This window comes from Mus caroli, chromosome 5 (genome assembly GCF_900094665.2).
Source record: "Mus caroli chromosome 5, CAROLI_EIJ_v1.1, whole genome shotgun sequence".
NCBI lineage: Eukaryota > Metazoa > Chordata > Mammalia > Rodentia > Muridae > Mus > Mus caroli.
In genome coordinates, this window is record NC_034574.1 from 117,017,035 (window position 1) to 117,034,314 (window position 17,280).

The 17,280-nt window shown below is 50.6% G+C and overlaps 1 protein-coding gene across 1 annotated transcript in view; it reads right to left on the bottom strand.

Moving 5' to 3' along the window:
• Vps37b (VPS37B subunit of ESCRT-I) overlaps window positions 1-17,280 on the bottom strand; it is a 28,016-nt gene that overhangs the window by 5,446 nt on the left and 5,290 nt on the right. The window contains exon 2 of the mRNA XM_021162471.1: window positions 895-1,066. Coding sequence (XP_021018130.1) covers window positions 895-1,066 — 172 coding nt within the window. The remainder of the gene's footprint in view (window positions 1-894; window positions 1,067-17,280) is intronic.

Here is a 17,280-nt window from a genome sequence, read left to right on the forward strand (position 1 = left end):
GGAGGCAGAGGCAGGAAGGGTCGTCTGCTGCTACAAAGTTCAGTTCAAGCCCGACCAGGGCTGACACACGCAGCACACCACCACTCTCTCCCAACACACTCACTCCTGCACCATACAACCCTCCACACCTACATACACTCAGACACACACACACACACACACACACACACACACACACACAGAGCACACCACCACTCTCTCCCAACACACTCACTCCTGCACCATACAACCCTCCACAACCCCACATACACTCTCAGATATACCACACACACACTCAGACATACTATACACACTCAGACACACACACACAAATTCACCCCCCCACACACACATATACTACACACTCAACAAACACGAATAGACTACACATACCACAGTCACAAATATACCACACACATTGACAGCACACACATACACCACATACACACTCAGTCCTTCTATCTTTGTATACAGATGAAGTGAGCTCTGACACTTCTGCACAATGCTCCGGCGATATGTCTCTTCTGAAGTGTCTACCAGCTGACTACCCTAGTTGAGAACATTTCTGCTGTACTCTCTGGAGCAGGCCGAGTCGTGGATTTAGAAAGTGGTTTCTTCCCTAAACCAGTAGTGTGTTGCATACACAAACCATTGCTTGTCACGGCAGCCACTAACGTGACCTGAGACTTTTTCATGTCATTTTCCTGGTAGGGAGTCCTTATGCTTACTTCAACTCTTTTCAGTTAAGACAGGGTTTCTCTGTATACCCCTGGCTGTAGTCCAGGCTGGCCTTGTATTAAGAGATCCACCTGCTCTGCTTCTGCCTCCCGAGTGCTGGGACTAAAGGCTTTCGCCACCACCGCTCAGTCTTCCTTCAGCTCTTTAATCTCAAAGATCACCTGAAAAAAAAGTTACCTAGTTTGGTCTTCTTTATCTGATAAGCCTCAAAGAGAACCTGGAGTTCCTGGTATTTTTGGGTCAGGCGAGCTTTCTGAGCATCCAGTTGGGGCTGGTACAAAAGGTTTCCCTCTGCCAGGCTCCGGTTGCTAGCCAGGGTCATCTCTTTGTTAAGCTGAACAGTCTGCGTCTGCAAGAAACACACAGGCCGATGAGACGGAGTGGGGGGTCGGTGGGTTAGTTCTCAGGCAAGTTCTGCGTGGGGGGCACCCGGAAGGCCACGCCCTCCCTGGTCTCCCAGATGGCCTACAGGCTGGGCAGACAAGCTAAGCAGAGAGTCCTGCCCCTCCGCCTTCTTTCTGAGCACTCTCCCCATTCACAAAGGATGCAGCCGGTTCCCTCCCTCCCGATGGCACCGCACTGGGCTTTGGCTTCAATGGATGCACTGTGACTTGGAATCCTGCACAGCTGCTGTTGTGCTGGCAAAAGCAAACATCTGTAAAGGCAAAGGGCTGGGCCGTTCAGAGCAGGGTCCACTGCTGCAGAGGAAATCACAGCCACTTTCATCAGAGGGTGCTTGGCCGGCAGGATGCCAATGTGCACTCCATGGTCAGCCTCAGATCAAAAGAGCCCAGTCAGGGCCCAGAGAGTGAGTTATGTTTACAGTGACCACTTCTCCATCTTTCTCACTCCCACCCGCCCGCCCATTAGCAGCTCTCCTACGTCGTCCCCATCAGTACAGCTGACCCCCAAAGGGAGAGGGGTTGACTGTGCAGAACAATGGTCCCCTCATCAACTCAAGGCCCTCTGACAGGGATTGAAGGCTGGCTGTGGGGGGCTTCGAGAGGGAGGTCTGTGACAGGGACAAAGATTGGCCACTCGGGTTCAAAGAGAAAAAACAAGAACATCTGTCTTCTGGTTCCTGATTGTCACTTGGGACAACTTCCTTTACAAGGCCTGTCCACCATTACCTCCATTTCTGCGCTTTAAGTTCAGCCCTCGCCCCAGGCGGCGCGACAGACAGCCTTTTTCAGCAGCAGCTCTTCATCCCTGCCCAGCCGTTCATTTTCCCTTTAATATTTTTCTGCCACCCCACCCAGGCTATTTTTGCTATGACTTCCTTCCTCTCTGTATTCTGTATATAGTCCTCTGTTCCCCCACCTCCCACCGTACCCTAGACAGCTCCAGTGTCCTCACTCTTGGGACACACACAGCGGAGACCAAGGGAACCCTTGAATACTGAGTACCTGATTGTGCCGGAGGCATTTGTTTAGCCGATACACAGACCCTAAAGACCATACTCGGCTGAAACCAACCATTGAGGACCTCAGTCACAAAGCCACTTAAACCCCCCCCCCAGCTCAACACTGTCAAACACGAGCCTGACACAGGCCCATGGCTGGGGGCATGTAGACACTTTCATTTCTCTCTGCTGCTGAAGCAAGCAGGGAGGACCTGGCAAGCAAGCAGGGAGGACGGCTGAAGTCTAAGGAGGGTTCCTGGGGGGCAGGGAGGACTCCCGTGGCCCATCTGCTCCAGAGCTACCCTGAGCTATTTGTGGACTCTGTGGACCGATGGCCCCATGAGTCTTTCCTTCCATTGTTAAGCTGCTGAGAGGAAGAAACCAAGCAACCTGTGTATAGCCACTCTGGCAGGCAGGCCTTATAAAACTGAACCTGGAAATATCATCTGCCCCAGAAGCTATACGCATGAGCATTCCTCCAGAGAAACAACATCTCCTCTACACACACATGCACGCCCCCTACACTTAAATTTCCCAGTAACAATAATCTGTAACGTGCAGCAACCCTCATATCTTTTACTACGAGAACAGTGCAGCGGTGATGAATGCATACCATGAAATACTATTTGGCAATTAAAAGGAAGAACAGGGGGCTAGAGAGATGGCTCAGTGGTTAAGAGCACTGACTGCTCTTCTGAAGGTCCTGAGTTCAATTCCCAGCAACCACATGGTGGCTCACAACCATCTGTAATGGGGTCTTTAGGTGTGTCTGAAGACAGCTACAGTGTATTCTTAGAGCAGGACTCAGACACCATAAACTCAAAGAAAACCCCATGGAATCACAGGGTGTGAAGAAAGCCAACCCTGAAGGGCCATAGATCTGATTCCATGTATGCAGTAGTCTCAGATAGCAAGATGGAGAGAAAGAGGTTTGTGCGGGGCAGGGAGGGGCTGTGAGTAGACAGCTTCTAACTGGGAACGGAGTCTCTGTTCTATGTCCTGTCGAGATCAGGGTCCATCCCTTGGTTGTGAGTGTAATGTGTTAGAACTTTACCAGGTCCTACCACTGGGGGATGAGATAAAGAGGACACAGGAACCGTGTCTCGTGTCTAACATCTGTCCCAACGCTTATGCCTAAATCAAGCTTAATCAGAAGGAAAGGAACTGTTGTGGCCTCACAAGTGGGGGGCGGGGCGGGGATCAAGGCCAAGGCCAGGACCAGGCAGTGGCTCCAGCTCCCAGCCCGCTGCTGGCTCTGCACCGTTCTTGTGACTGTGTGTTTCCAGATGGGTTCCCAGATGTGTAGGCCAGGCTAGCCCTGAATTCACAATCGTCCTGCCTCAACTTCCCAAGTACCGAGGTCAGCACATTGTGAAGCACCACACTTACGCTGTAAACGGCAACACTGGGACTGCAATGCTCTGTCCCACACCACTGATGACAAGCCACTATCTTCCAGGCCTGAGGCAGGCAGAGGAAACTCACAGGTACAGGAACACTCAAAGTGGAGCCGTATCCTCTGTAGGGCCGCTCTTGCCCCGCTCCCACTGGCTGAGGTGGAGCTGGACCTGTTCTTTACACCCTGACTCTGAGGCCTCCCTGACTGCCCTGAGCTAATAAGCCACCCACCGCCATCGCTCTCCACTCTCAACAATAAGAAATGTCTCTTCTTGCTCACTGCCTGGCAAGCCCCATCAAAATCCAAGCTATTGGATCGTGCTTGGCACAACAGGCCCCCACACACAGAGACCACTCAGTGGTGAGATCTGCTCCGCCCACGTACACCCTCCCCCTGAGAAAACAAAACCAAAACCATCTGAGGCCGATTCTCCACCAAAGAACAGGGCGGGGCTCCAGGGTGCTTGTCAATCATGTGCAAGGTTCTGGGTCTCATCCCCACATCACCCAACAACGCCAGGGTAACAAGATACGGACTAAGAAAAAGCAAGCTGTTGTCAAGGAACACGGAGCACTCAATGGGCTCTCGAGGAATGTCACCTGAGTCTAAGCCTATCTCAGGCACGTGGGGTCACACTCGGTGGGTAGTTTCCAAAGCAGAAGCAACACAGTAGCCTCATGGTCCCGAGGTGGGCGTGGGAACGGAGACATGCGAGCACTTGCCTGGGCATTGTTAAAGGTAGCTTCACAACAGCCACTAGCCATTGGCTACCATCAGAATACAGCCGCTACCCATCAGAATACAGCAGTTACCCATCAGAATGCTCCTTAAAGTGGGTGCTGAAAAGCTAGGTGCTTGTAGGCTGGGGCACAGCTCAGTAGCAGAGCACCTCTCTAGCATGTATGAGGCTCTCAACCACCTACTAGCCAACTGTCTGGATGGGGCCCAGGCAAGGACTTTTCCCCCAAAGTCTCAGGGGAGTCCAGCACGCAGCTAAACTGAGACACACCACTTTGGTTTCTCTATAAAATGCGAATACAAAAATATCTTGTTCCCACAGGGTCCAAGTCAGGACCACTTGCCCTACATAGCACAAAGTCCTGGAGGAAAACACAGGGAAGCCTGTGCTGAGAACCAGGCAGTCATCTGATGGGATTCATAAAGCCAAAGCCACCCACCAATAAAAGAAATCAAACAAACTCCCAATGATGATGGCAGGCTGTTAAACTGGTTATATTTTTTTATATGCCCTTTGGGCGAGCAGATTTTTTTTTTTTTAATAAGAACAAATGACAACAAGTCTTAAATGACCACCCAGAGAATCTCCTCAACCTCCAGGAGGGCAACGGCTGCCAAGGCAAGGGTCGGGAATGCCTCGAGCTAACTGACCTTCCGTTCTTAGCTTTTGTAACTTTGGCAGGGACAGGGACAGGGGAAGCTCGGCAGGGCCACTGGCCCAGCAAAGGCTCCGAGAGCGCAGAGGGAAGTCCACTTTAGCAAACGGCAGGCTTGAAAGGAGTCCAAGCCGTTCACATCCTCATCCCCATGACAGGCGAGGGCACGCGTGGGAACGAGGCCGGCGGTGGCTAGATTCCTTGATCTTTTCCCACGGTCCTTTTTTTTTTTTTTTTTTAACCATAGAGCAATCTTTTCAGGAAATAATTTCTCTGTGGTAAAGAGCCATTTCTGTAAATGCTCTGGGCTTCACTTTAGCTTCCTTTTCCTCTTATGGAAACTGAGCGGTGTGTGACACATTTATCAGGCCCCATTTGCATGGCTATTTCTGCCCAGGGGCCTAACGAGGGCCGACTAGGACATCTGCCCAGAGTTAGTTAACATGGCCAGCCTGAACTCAAGGAATCAGTTCACTTCCAAACTTTCTTCTTTGAGCTTCCACTTGATTTTTTTTCAATCACTTGATTCATTTTAACAATCATATAATTAATTCTACAGGGAAAAAAAAAGTTATTTCCTTACATTAAAAAATGTATTTCTGATGTCAGTACAACAGAAGGCAAACGCCCTGGGAAAAGAGAACACCTCTCTTTAAAACTGGGGCTGGAGCCGGGCGCGGCGGCGCACAGGGGGTGAGAGGCAGGCAGACCCTGGAGCTCACAAGCCTGCCAGGCCAGCTGATAGGTGAGCTCTGCGTTCAGAGGGACCTTGTCCCAAGGAGAAGGTGATGAGGTGGAGATGGAGAATAGAAGACACCTGTGACCTCCACCAGTGCACACCTCCCTACACACCCTGTCTGAAATGGGGCAGACCGAGGAGACCTGTTAGACAATGACCCTGTTAGAAGAAAACAGATGTAAGCTCCCTGACCACGCAACATTTACAGATGGGAAACTCCCTCACCCTGCTGGCTAGGGCCAGGTCAAAGGCTTGGGTTTCCAGTGGACGCCATCCAAACCAGCTACTTCTCCAAAATGAAATTCTGACCCAAGCTGGCCAGAGTCTGGCTCCCTTGTCTGTAATTACAAGCGTGTCTTCCTAAATGCAGTCCCTGATTCCTCCTTACACAAGACATGCTCCTGAACTACAGGAGCAAATATCCCTCCTCCCCGCCCTCCATGTCTCCCTCTCTCCTGTCTTTCCAGACAGGGTTCTCTCTGTGTAGTCCTGGAACTCACTCTGTAGGCCAGGCTGGGCTTGAACTCAGAGATCCACCTGCCTCTGCCTCCAGAGTCCTGGGATTAAAGGCGTGCGCCACCAGCACCTGCTCAGCTGGAAATTCCTAACAGTACAGGTAGCCTGTCACATGATGCGAATCCAGGGATCCAGCTGAGTCACTTGAAGGTTACAACCTGGTTACCTCCCCATTCTCGGCAGGCCTAGCATATGCATAATCTTGCTTTATTTAACAAGCAAACATATTACTGGGCAATAAGCACAAGTCCTATCCCTGGCATATATGACATATGCCACCAGATTTGTCCATGTGACTCCTAGGTCCCCAATGGCCTGTCCACAACTCTACCAAGCTTGGCAATGGCTCTGAGCTGCCTTTATCTGAACAGCCCCACCCCAAACTAGACCCTCCCTGTTCAGGGTTCTCTGTCACCTCTTGTACTGAGTGTGGAGGAGTGTGGCCACCACTTGACGTGAAAGAGGGGCCACAGCACGTCATGCCAGACTCCCAGCTCCTGCAGTGTGACACATACACTCTGAGGCCACAGGACTGCGGTGAGCTGCTGCAGCCACCACAGGGCACGGGCACAGCGCTGGCATCTTCTTCTGTCCTCGAGGTCCACCCTCGCTCCTGGTCTGTTCCTCGAAGCCAACCGACTGAACAGTCCCTATGACATCTCTCTTCCTTTTCTGGCGCTGTGACTCAACAATGTGGACCAAAGATGGAAGAAGGTGAAGTGGGGTGCACATCCTCACAGGGTCAGGGACACACACACACACACACACACACACACACACCTTCACTCCTCAGTCACCGCCTGTCCTTGCGGTCCAGCTCCTCCGAGAGCAGAGTCTAACTGTCTAACGTAGTTTTGTCAGCATTACAGACTGACGCTTGTTACCACCCAGTGGGTACTGACACCCTGTCATCCTGGTCTGCCACAGCACTGTGCAGAGCACTAAATAAAGGGAGAAGGGTAAGATCATGACGATGGATGCCAGACACGAGGTGGTTTGGGGAACCCTCTGCAGCTATACTCAACCCTCCCCATAGACAAGCACAATTCGCATGAGAAAGCTGAGTTATTGGACTGCCCTGAGGCCACTGTAATTTCCCATTCATTCAAAGGGAAGAAGCTTTACCGGGTCCCAGTCCTAGACAAAGAACTAGGCAAATAATGACTGATGGGCGAGAGAAGCTGCCTGCCACTGGTGGGCACCCTTACTGGTTGTCGAACACAAGGTAGTCAGCCTTGAAACCTACACACACAAAACAGACGTGTGTGTGTGTGTGTGTGTGTGTGTGTGTGTGTAGTATGCAACAATAACTAATGAACAAGAGCTATCAACCTGAGGAGGGGGAGGGAGCTCGGGAAGGATTAGAGACGGTACGGGAAGGGGAGGGGAAAATGTGTAATTCTATTTCAATTAAAAGTGTATTTTTAAAAAACACAAGCAACTGCTCATCCTGGTCAGTCACAACATGCTCTAACAGAGTGGCTGGTCACTCATTCATTAGTTCGTTCCTTCATTCACGCAGCAAACACACAGGAAGCACCCCCAAGAGCCCTGACAATGACCTGGAAGCAGCCCAGACCTCCAGCGTCTCATGGTCAAGATCATCTCCATGCATAAGGCTCTGCAGGTTGGCCGCTGCCCTAGTCCAAGCAAGGCCATGTGTTCTGTCACTAGCAGTGTGGCCTGCGCACACACAGTGCAGTGCCTTGGAACGGGGAGGGGAAATGGAGCTGATCCGATCATAAAGGGCTAGGGAGCTCCTGGGGCGACTGAACACTTCACTGTGGTGGGTCCCCATCCTCCCACCCCAGTAAGTGCCAGCATCTGTGCCCTCTGCCCTGCTGTCACAATGCTGAGGTTTGCCTGAGTGTTTTCTCCGTGGCTCTGCTGAGGAACAAACAGAGACAACAGTTCACTACCTTTCACTTCCAACCACCACCTAGGACTCACTCCCGCTGTCTGTCTGTCTGTCTGTTATTATTTCCACGCACAGCACAGCCGGCACATAACCCTATCTTGGGTTCTTGCCCACATTTTAAAACACCCTTTTTCTTCATGTAAAGGGCCTTGCCCTTGCTGTAGGCTATCTACAGAGTCACCCTGACTCTGGAAGTATTTAAAAGCCACAGCATCCAATCACTCACTCTTAAAAACTCGGTGGGCGAGCTCTGTATCCTGACGGCAGTGCCAGGAACACTCTCCGCATACGACACCACTTCCGAGGCATCTTCCATGTCTCCCAGTGCTGGCTGAATCACTAGAGCTTCCTGCCTTATTTGATCACAGGCAACACAATTCACACAGGAACAGCATGATAGTGGCTTCGCTCACTTTCACCCTTTTAAAGATAACTTTTTTTAACCAGGCATGGTGGCGGCTCATACCTATGATCCCAGTATTCTGAGGCTGAGACAGGAGGATTGCTGTAAGTCTGAGATCAGCCTGGACTACTACAATGAGGCTCCTTTTGTCTCAGAAGACCAGAAAAAAACAAACAAAACAGCAAAAATCAATCAATCAAACAAACAAAACAACTTCTGGAAGAGGGAGTTAGAGTCTGCAGTGTATGACGCTCTCCAACTGCCCAATTAGTGAGGCTATCATCCACTGAGCACATCTCCATTTGGCCTTTGCCACCTCAGATAAACTTAAAGCTCCCTGAAACACAACGATGAGACGACAGTTCCACTGTGCCACCCACAGCAAAGGGTTGAGATTGCACTGGGACCTCGGATACTGTCAGCTTGTAGAGCACGCTGCTAGGAACACGCTGGCCTGTGGCCTGCAGGGCACACGCTCAGCAGGTTAACTGCAACTGTTTACCCATTCACCCATGCAAGTCACCACAGTCACAGGCTGTACGCTGGGAGTTTCTTTTTAATGGTGTATATTCATGTATCTGTATGTGTGGGTATGTGCGTGAGTACTGGCGTTGGAGAGAGCTACACATGGCTGAGCCAACCAAACTTGGGTATCCTGCAGGAGTTGTATATGCCTCTGACGCTGAATCACCTCTCCAGCCTTGGTGTGTTTTCATGCTTATATTACATACTGTGTGTGTGTGTACACATGAACATGAGTGAAGTCATAGAATAACTTATGGGAGTTGGTTCTCTCCTTCCATCATCAAACTCAGGTGATTAGAAGGCTCGGAGGCAATCACCTGTACCCTCTGAGCCATCTTGCCGGCCCTGAAAGCTCAAATCCATATCCCATTCGAAAAGAGTTAACCAATGGCAAAAGTCAGTTCCCAGCGGACTCGGTGTGTTCAGGAGGCCTGTGTGGTCCAGGCCAACAGTCATCCCCCCCCACCCCAGGTCTGCTGCGACAGTCTGAGGCTGCTCCCTTCAATTCAGACCTCCCTTCCCTTTTCCTGAGAAGAGCCTAGCAGTGGCAGACTGCTTAGCACGGTGACAGAGGGAAGATCGGCTGGTCCAGAAATACAGCGGAGCAGCTGCGGAACATTACGAAACTGTCCCGGGGGTTGTGTGAAAGCATCTCCAAGACTACAGCCCACTCAGGAAGGAACTCACCAGCTGCTTATCAAAAGCTCCGCCCACTTGGCTGAGAAACAGCGGTTTCCTGGGTAGAGTGGCAAATGCCTTTAGTCCCAGCATTGGGGAGGCCGAGGCAGTCGGATCTTGGCAAGTTCAAGGCTGGCCTGGCCTAGCCTACAGAATGAGTTTTGGTACAGTCAGAGCTATAACAGAGAAATCCTGTCTCAAAAAACAAACACACAAACGGACCAGCATGTCCAGTCACACTTTTTTTTTTTTTTTAAAGTAAAGATACTTTGTTGCTGGGATGGAAGACATAAGTTGCTTTCTCAGAAAGGAGTGGGTACCGGCCTCTAAACTTAGACCCATCCTCACGGAGCTGGCCACCAGGCTAAGGACTGGGACCCCACTCACATGAAGATCAAGAGCCTGAAAGCAAACGGACCAGTCCCAGAGAAGAAATGAAGTCACTTCTGGGACACACAGCTTGCCAGTGTCCTAGTTCTGGTAGGAGGATACGCCAGGGCTTGCCATTTCCTAGAAGACTGATTTCCTAATATTCAGATAAAAAGAATCAAGCTCTTGAAACTTGGAATGACTTAGATGTGGTGTGAGGCACAAGCCACCTGTCTGATTGGCTCTGATAACTGAGACCTGATTTAAGATGTAACTTGACTAGAGCCACTGGGACCCTGGGTGAGGTGGGAAGGCAGGAGGATGGGAAGGCAGGATGGACCACCCACACTCACAACAATACTAATTGCCCTGTCCCTTGGTTCACAAAGTGGGGTGTGTGTGTGTGTGAGTGTGTATGTGTGCGTGTTTTCCCAGACCACGAATCCCAACCTTTGCTGCTAAGCCTGGAAATTCTGCACCACACATAATTGGAATCAGTTAACTGGGCAGATGGGTTAAGACGCACTCACACCAAACACTTTGGTTGTTTTGTTTTCTTTCGGATAGCTCTCACTATGTAGTCCAGGCTGGCCCCATACTCATAATCCTACCTCCCGCATGCACTGGCTACCCATTTCAAAGGCAGGAATGTGCCTCCCCAGCCCCTTAAGACAAAGGTCTTTCCTGTGTGTGTGCAGGCGCATGCGTGCATGCACACGTGTGTGGAAGCCAGAGGACACAGTTATCTCTTTTCAGGTGTGTCAGCTTTACAGTCTTAAATTAAGACAAGGTCTCTCACTGGCTGGCCGTCTCTATCTCCCCAGCACTGGGCTTCAAGTGCACACGGCCCACTACCTGGCAATCTTGTGGGAGTCTGGCTTTGTACGCGTGGTTTCTAGGGATGGAACTTTTTAAGCACTTTACCCTGACCTAGCTCCCTAGCCGCCAAGGTCTTTTCATTAAAGAAAGGTCCCACTTTCTTCATTAAAAAAAAAAAAAGACTTATTGATTTTGTGTTGGGTGTTTTATCTTCACGTGTACCGTATGTATGCCCAGTACCCAGAGACCATAAAGGGGCGCCGGATCCCCTGGAACTGGAGTTAGAGACGGTTGTGAGCTGTCATGTGGGTGCTGAAAACTGAACCCCGGCCCTCTGCAAGAGAAAGGAGTGCTGTTACCCACAGCCTGTATCTCTCCAGCCCCTCCACTTCATTTTTAGGTGGTCACATCCTTCCTCTGAGTGAAGACCATGAGAGCAGAATCCCAGGACGCTCTGACTGGTTCTCAGTCCAGTCCCCACCTCGCTCACCTTCGAGCCTCTAGGTCTTTCCCTAGTGAAACGCTTTGTATCAGCCCTTTCGAAAGCACATAGCTAGTTCAGCCTTCACAGAAGCAGCCCTCGTCCTTCCATGCACAGCTCACCAGCTGGAGAGTATTGCATAATTTCTAAGCAAATAAACCCAGAATGAAGAGGTCTGGCCCTTGATGAGCGGCTAAGGAGCAGCAGAGGCCAGACTCACCATGAGGAGCGGTGAGGGGCATCACACTGTTTACTTTGAGACAGGGTTTCTCTGTGTAGCCCTAGCTGTCCTGGACTCACTCTGTAAACCAGGCTGGCCTTGAACTTATGGAGATCCGCTTGAGCCTGCCTCTGCCTCTTAAGCCCTGGAATTATTTACTTATTTATGTCTTCAACGTCTGAGCTCAAATCTTCCTGCAACAGCCTCTCAAGTAACTGGGATGACAGGCACACGTGACCACAACTGGCTTAGATCCTTTTAAAAACTTCCAATGCTTGCGAGTGTGTGAGTCTGTGCATGTGTGTGTACATGTGTGTGCGTGTGCATGTGTATGTGCATGCTTGCACAAAGAGAAATGCAAATGGATGGGGACGGCACACTGGCACAAGCCATGCCACAATGGATATGCAAGGAGCTAGGACACACACGTGACCCGAGGACAGCATAGGATTTAGTTCTCTCTTTCTACCATGTGGGTTCTGGGATCGAGTTCAGGCTGTCAACTGGCATTAGCCATTGAGCAATCTCTCTGCCCCTCAGTCACCTCTGTTGATGGCAAAGGCAAACAGATGTAGACTTACTGGAACCCTCAGTTCAATGAGAAGAGCTCTCAGTCTTCTGTGGTCATTTAAAACCGAAGACTCTCTCCCTAGTCCACACCCGGCCCAAAATTCAGCTTACTAAAGAAAACTTCTAAACCCCAACTTCTACGTTTATTTTTCTCTCTTGTCGGGGAACAGATCTCCCATGTTGCCCGGAGTGGTCTTAAACTTATGGGCTTGAGTGACCCTCCTCTCTCAGCCTCTCAGCAGTGGGACTGTGAGGGAGGCCACCGCATGGCCCTGGAACTGGGTTTTCTTGGTGGTTTCTGTTTGAGGCCAACCACCGAAGCAGTCGAGGTTTCTTGGGCTCTCTTTCCTCTTACCCACAACTTCCAAGAGGCTGGTGTGGGGGCGTCTTTCAGCTTGGTCTCTATGAAGTCCGAACGGAAAGCTGTCTATCCTGGTGGGCCCCGGGTTGTGTGTCTTCTGATGTTTCCCTCTTATCTTTAACACGAGTCTTGACATGGCCTTTCTAACCCCGACTCTGACTTCGGTCTTCATGACTTTCACTACCTAGTCTCACTTTCTATAGAGGAGAAAAATCCTGTTCTAATTGGGAGATTTTTTTTTTCCTTCTTGTAGGTAGTTAGAAGAAAAAAAAAAAAGAAATTAGTCAAAATGAGAAACTATTGCTCTCTAGATTATTCTACTTAAGTTTCTTAACAAAAACCTAGCTATCTCCTGTAGGTAACCAGACGCCTAAGCCATCCTGATTCCTGATTCTCCATCACTATAACAAAATACCAGAGTTAATCAGCTTATAAAGAGGCGCCTTGTTTTAGCTCACAGTTGCGCGTTTCTAGTTCCTAACAGGGCTTACCCATCGCCTCAGGCCACTGGTGGGAAGATCAGAAGACAAAGGCCAGGAGCGCAGTGGTGGGGAGATAAGGGGCACAAAAATGATATTAGCAGGGCCAGGTCCACAAGTATCTTTGGTTCACGCCCTCGATGACTGAAAGACAGGTCCCTCTGCAATAAGTCCATCACTGCAGTCCCAACACTAACCGTTCACTGGGGGGAAAAAAGTCCCTAAATGTCATTTAACAGGATTTATCATGGGAGGGGATTACCTGAGTACTCAGGATACACAGAATATACACATTAGGACAAAGACACAGAGAAGATGTCAAATAGCCACTGAAAATCATGCTATGGGAACCGGTGGTGTGGCCACCAACCCTGCCCATCTGAACTCTAATCCAGGGACCCACATGGTGAAAAGACACACCGACCCCTGGGGTGCTTTCTGATCTGTCGGGTTTTCTAAGAGTTTGTGATGCTGGGTCAGAAACAACAAATACAGGCTACCCACCTCCTGAAACGGAGTCCATAAAACTCACAAGGCCTTCCACCTTGCCCCAGAACTCATTGCAGACATTCAACAACTACTGTGTTCCCACTGATCCCCCAGGAGGCCCCAGGCATCCACTTATGATCTAGGAAATCAGAATGCTGCACGCAGGTGCACAGCCTCCAGAACTGCAACTCACACCCTCCCAACACCTCAAGTCCCCCCTTCCCCCACCCCACCTCCCCACAAGCCAGGGTTGCCCCCCACTCCCCTCACCCTGCCAGAGGAAACAAAGCAGCCCCCCCACCCCATTAACCACCATTTCCCTAACTCTACTTGCTGGGGGCCGTGTAATGATCAACAGTTAAAATCACAGGGATTGATGCCTGAAGGAAGTGTCTGGCCTCATACCGCTGTGTTAGGACACGCAGGCCTATTCTGCTCACTGTCAGCGCCAGGTATCACACTGGCTTCTACAGGCTATCTGATTTAATAATGCTTTTTGTTCTTTCTTTCCCCAGGCTGGCAGCAATCTCCCTATACAGCTGAGGATGGTCCTGAAAGCCTGATCCTCCTGCCTCCGGCTCCCAAGTACTAGGACCACACAGGGCCTCCATGCCCTGGGGGTCCCATGCTGGGGATTAAATGAATGCCACCTGGACTGCAGCTGCTTCTCTCCTATTAAATAAAAAGTCTCAACTATGTCTCCCTGTCTAGCCTTAACTCATGCAGCCTTAACCTGAGCACCGCACAGCTAGGGTAGCAGGCAAACGGCTCGGCGCCTGTCTTAGGATGCTGCTAGTGTTGATACTTCAGTGTTAACAGTGAGCAAACTAGTATATGGGAAACTTGACTCAAAGTTTTCTTGCACCCCAAATCTTGTCTCAGTCTCCCCATTTCCTCCCATATATGATAGCCACAACTTGTAGTCCTAGTACTTCAGAGTCTATTTGAGGCTAGTCTGGGCTATACAGCAAGATGCTATCATCCTCCGGCCGTTACCAAAAGCAAATCCATACATATATACATATGGTTGACTTCCCAATTTTTGTAGTTTTTAAAACTCATGCTGCCTTTTTTCCTGTCATTTTCTTGCTGAACACACACACACACTCACACACACACATGGATTATTAGCTTTCCACTATATCTCTCTCTACCATGCAACTGACAGACACACACGACCAGTTCACTATTACCCAATTTGGGCAGAGCAAGTCCCAGTGGCTTGGCGGGAGCACAGCCTCCGGCCCTGAAGCCCACTACTGTGGCTGCTTGAGGTTCAATATGATTTTCCAGCCTAACTGATCTTCACGTTTCCTCATCTTATCCACCCCCCAACTCATCCCCCACACTCCCCCGAGCAGAGCAGACTCATCTCCATAAATGTCAAGGGTAGCCAACTGCAACGCTCCCTGGCTTAAATCCTGGAGTGGCTCTCCGGAGGATCAGGCCAAGCTCCTTACCCTGGTGGCCAGCAAGGCCATCTGGTGCCGCCCGCCCACCCGCCTGCCTCTCTAGCATCAGCCTAGCACTGGTCCCTCAAGCATGTCACTGTCACTGCACCTTTGGAGCTCCAGAACCCTGTGGGGAGTCCTTGTTCCTGCTGTCCACCCAGGCCTTAGAGCCCACTCCCTTAGCTCCTGATGACCTATACCTCAACCTCTGGATCCCTGCTGAGTCACGCTCAGCCAGGAAACACTCTGTGACCTTCCTCCATGCCCCAAAGGCTTCCCCTGACTATAGTGTGTTTAAGTTCCCGTACTTAAAACATGTCTTGTGGATTTAGTTGTGTATACCAGCATGATCCTTAGGGCTGAGGGTCCAGTTTGGTGGTAGAGAGCCTGTCTCGAATTCAGAAGGTGCCGGGTTCTATCCCCAGCCCCACAAGAAAGAAAAAGGAAGAAAGAAAAAGAAAACTGTGGCTTTTACTGGTTTCACATCCCCACAAGGATTGAGTAATGAATAAACCTCGAACTCAGCTATGTGCACACAAAGGGGAACCGGCTGTCGGTAGGCAAACATTAATTAGCCACCACTGCGTCCCTTCACGGTGCTGGGCACTGAGCTATGGACATGAACATGACCTCAAGCGGCCACTTGCTAACCCTTGGAGACAACAAAAGCTTTGATTTAAAAGAAGTTTGTGGCCAGCCAGACGGCTTAGCATGTCCTCATGACAGCACTCTGACTTTAATGGCTGAGGCCTACATGCTGCAGAGAACCATCTCCCACTAGCTGTCCTGACTTCCACACAGGCACACACAGAAATAAAAATGTCAATTAAAAAAAAAAAAAATGTCAGGGGTTGTGGCACATGCCTTTAACGTCAGCACTTGGGAGGCAGGGGCAGGGATGTGAGTTTGAGGCCAGCCTGGTCTATACAGCAAGCTCCACTCCGGGGTCAACTCAGTTTGCTAAGTGAGAGTCAGTCATGTAGCCTAGAGATAACAATCCCAGTACATCACACCTCACACCTCAAATTCCATTCTACATGAAGAAATCCCACAAGGAGCTATGCTTCTCCCTCTGCCCTGCTGCTACGGAGAGTTCTTCCAAGTGACGGCCGGGAAGGAAACAGCCAAATACAACTTTAGTCTCAGCACGCTCTCGGCGCCAGAGGCTGCCTGGTCAACTGTCACCGGGTCTTTGTGGATAACCTTGGACTGTGTGCCCTCCCCTCCCCCCCCCCCCCCCCCCCGCACAAATCCCCATGGCAACGTCCACTCCAAATACTGCAGTCAGGGCCTCATGAACAACACAGCTGGCCTTCCTTAGGGCAGGGGCACAGCCACAGCAGATCAGGTGAAAACAGCCACTCCAGGTTCCACTTTAGGCCAGTTTAGGCCAGTTCAGACAGAAGCACAGAGAGAAGACATCAAAATGGGGGTCACTCAATTCCCAGAACTTCTTCCGGATATTTGATGGCACCTCCTTGCTTCTGACCACACACTGTCTACCTGGTGATCATGCAAGCCTTATAGGCTCTTTGATTTCCAAGCCCCAGGGAAGGTTGGCTGAAGTCCCAGATCTCAGATAGAAGGGTCTGGAGGAGCCCCAGAGCCTAACACACTTGCTCCTGTCCTGGAGGTGCCCTGCTGGAGCCCCACATTCCAACTGGGTCCTCATTTCACCTACAGGTGCCCCTCTTCCGCACTCGATCCGGGCTACTCTTCATCCACTGAAGCCAGGCCACTGTTCACGGTGGCACTGATGGGGACGCCCTGTATGTCAGGCACCATGCCGGTGACAGTGAGGAAAACACATGTGACAAAATGAAGCCATGGGCCCACAGGGAAGTGAGCAGGCTATAAAATGGCTATCAAATGCCACAGATGACACAAAAGAAGAGGCCAAGGGACATGTCTGGCTGAGGGAGCTTATGCTCGGGTGCCGTAAGGGGCAGCGAGACTGGCCGGGCCCAGACCCTAGTCTCTTTCATTTTTGAGAGACTGTCTCTTACAATTGAGCCCAGTCTGGTCTCAAATTTGTGACAGTCCAGCTGCTTCAGACAATTCAGCCAGCTTCAATCTATCATCTCAGAAAGGCTCTAAGAAAGGGAGGGAGCTGTGGCCTCTGGGGACCACTCCCTCTGGGTTGCATAAAATCCCTAAAAAGGCAGGCACCACCACTCTCCCTAAAGTCTGAGAAAACTGAAGGGCACAGACTTAACACCCAGTCACATGACTCTTACCTACCATATCTTCCCATAAACCTGTAACATTGCTATTTAAAAAAGGAAAAACCCACCAGGCAGTGGTGGCGCACGCCTTTAATCCCAGCACTTGGGAGGCAGAGGCAGGCGGA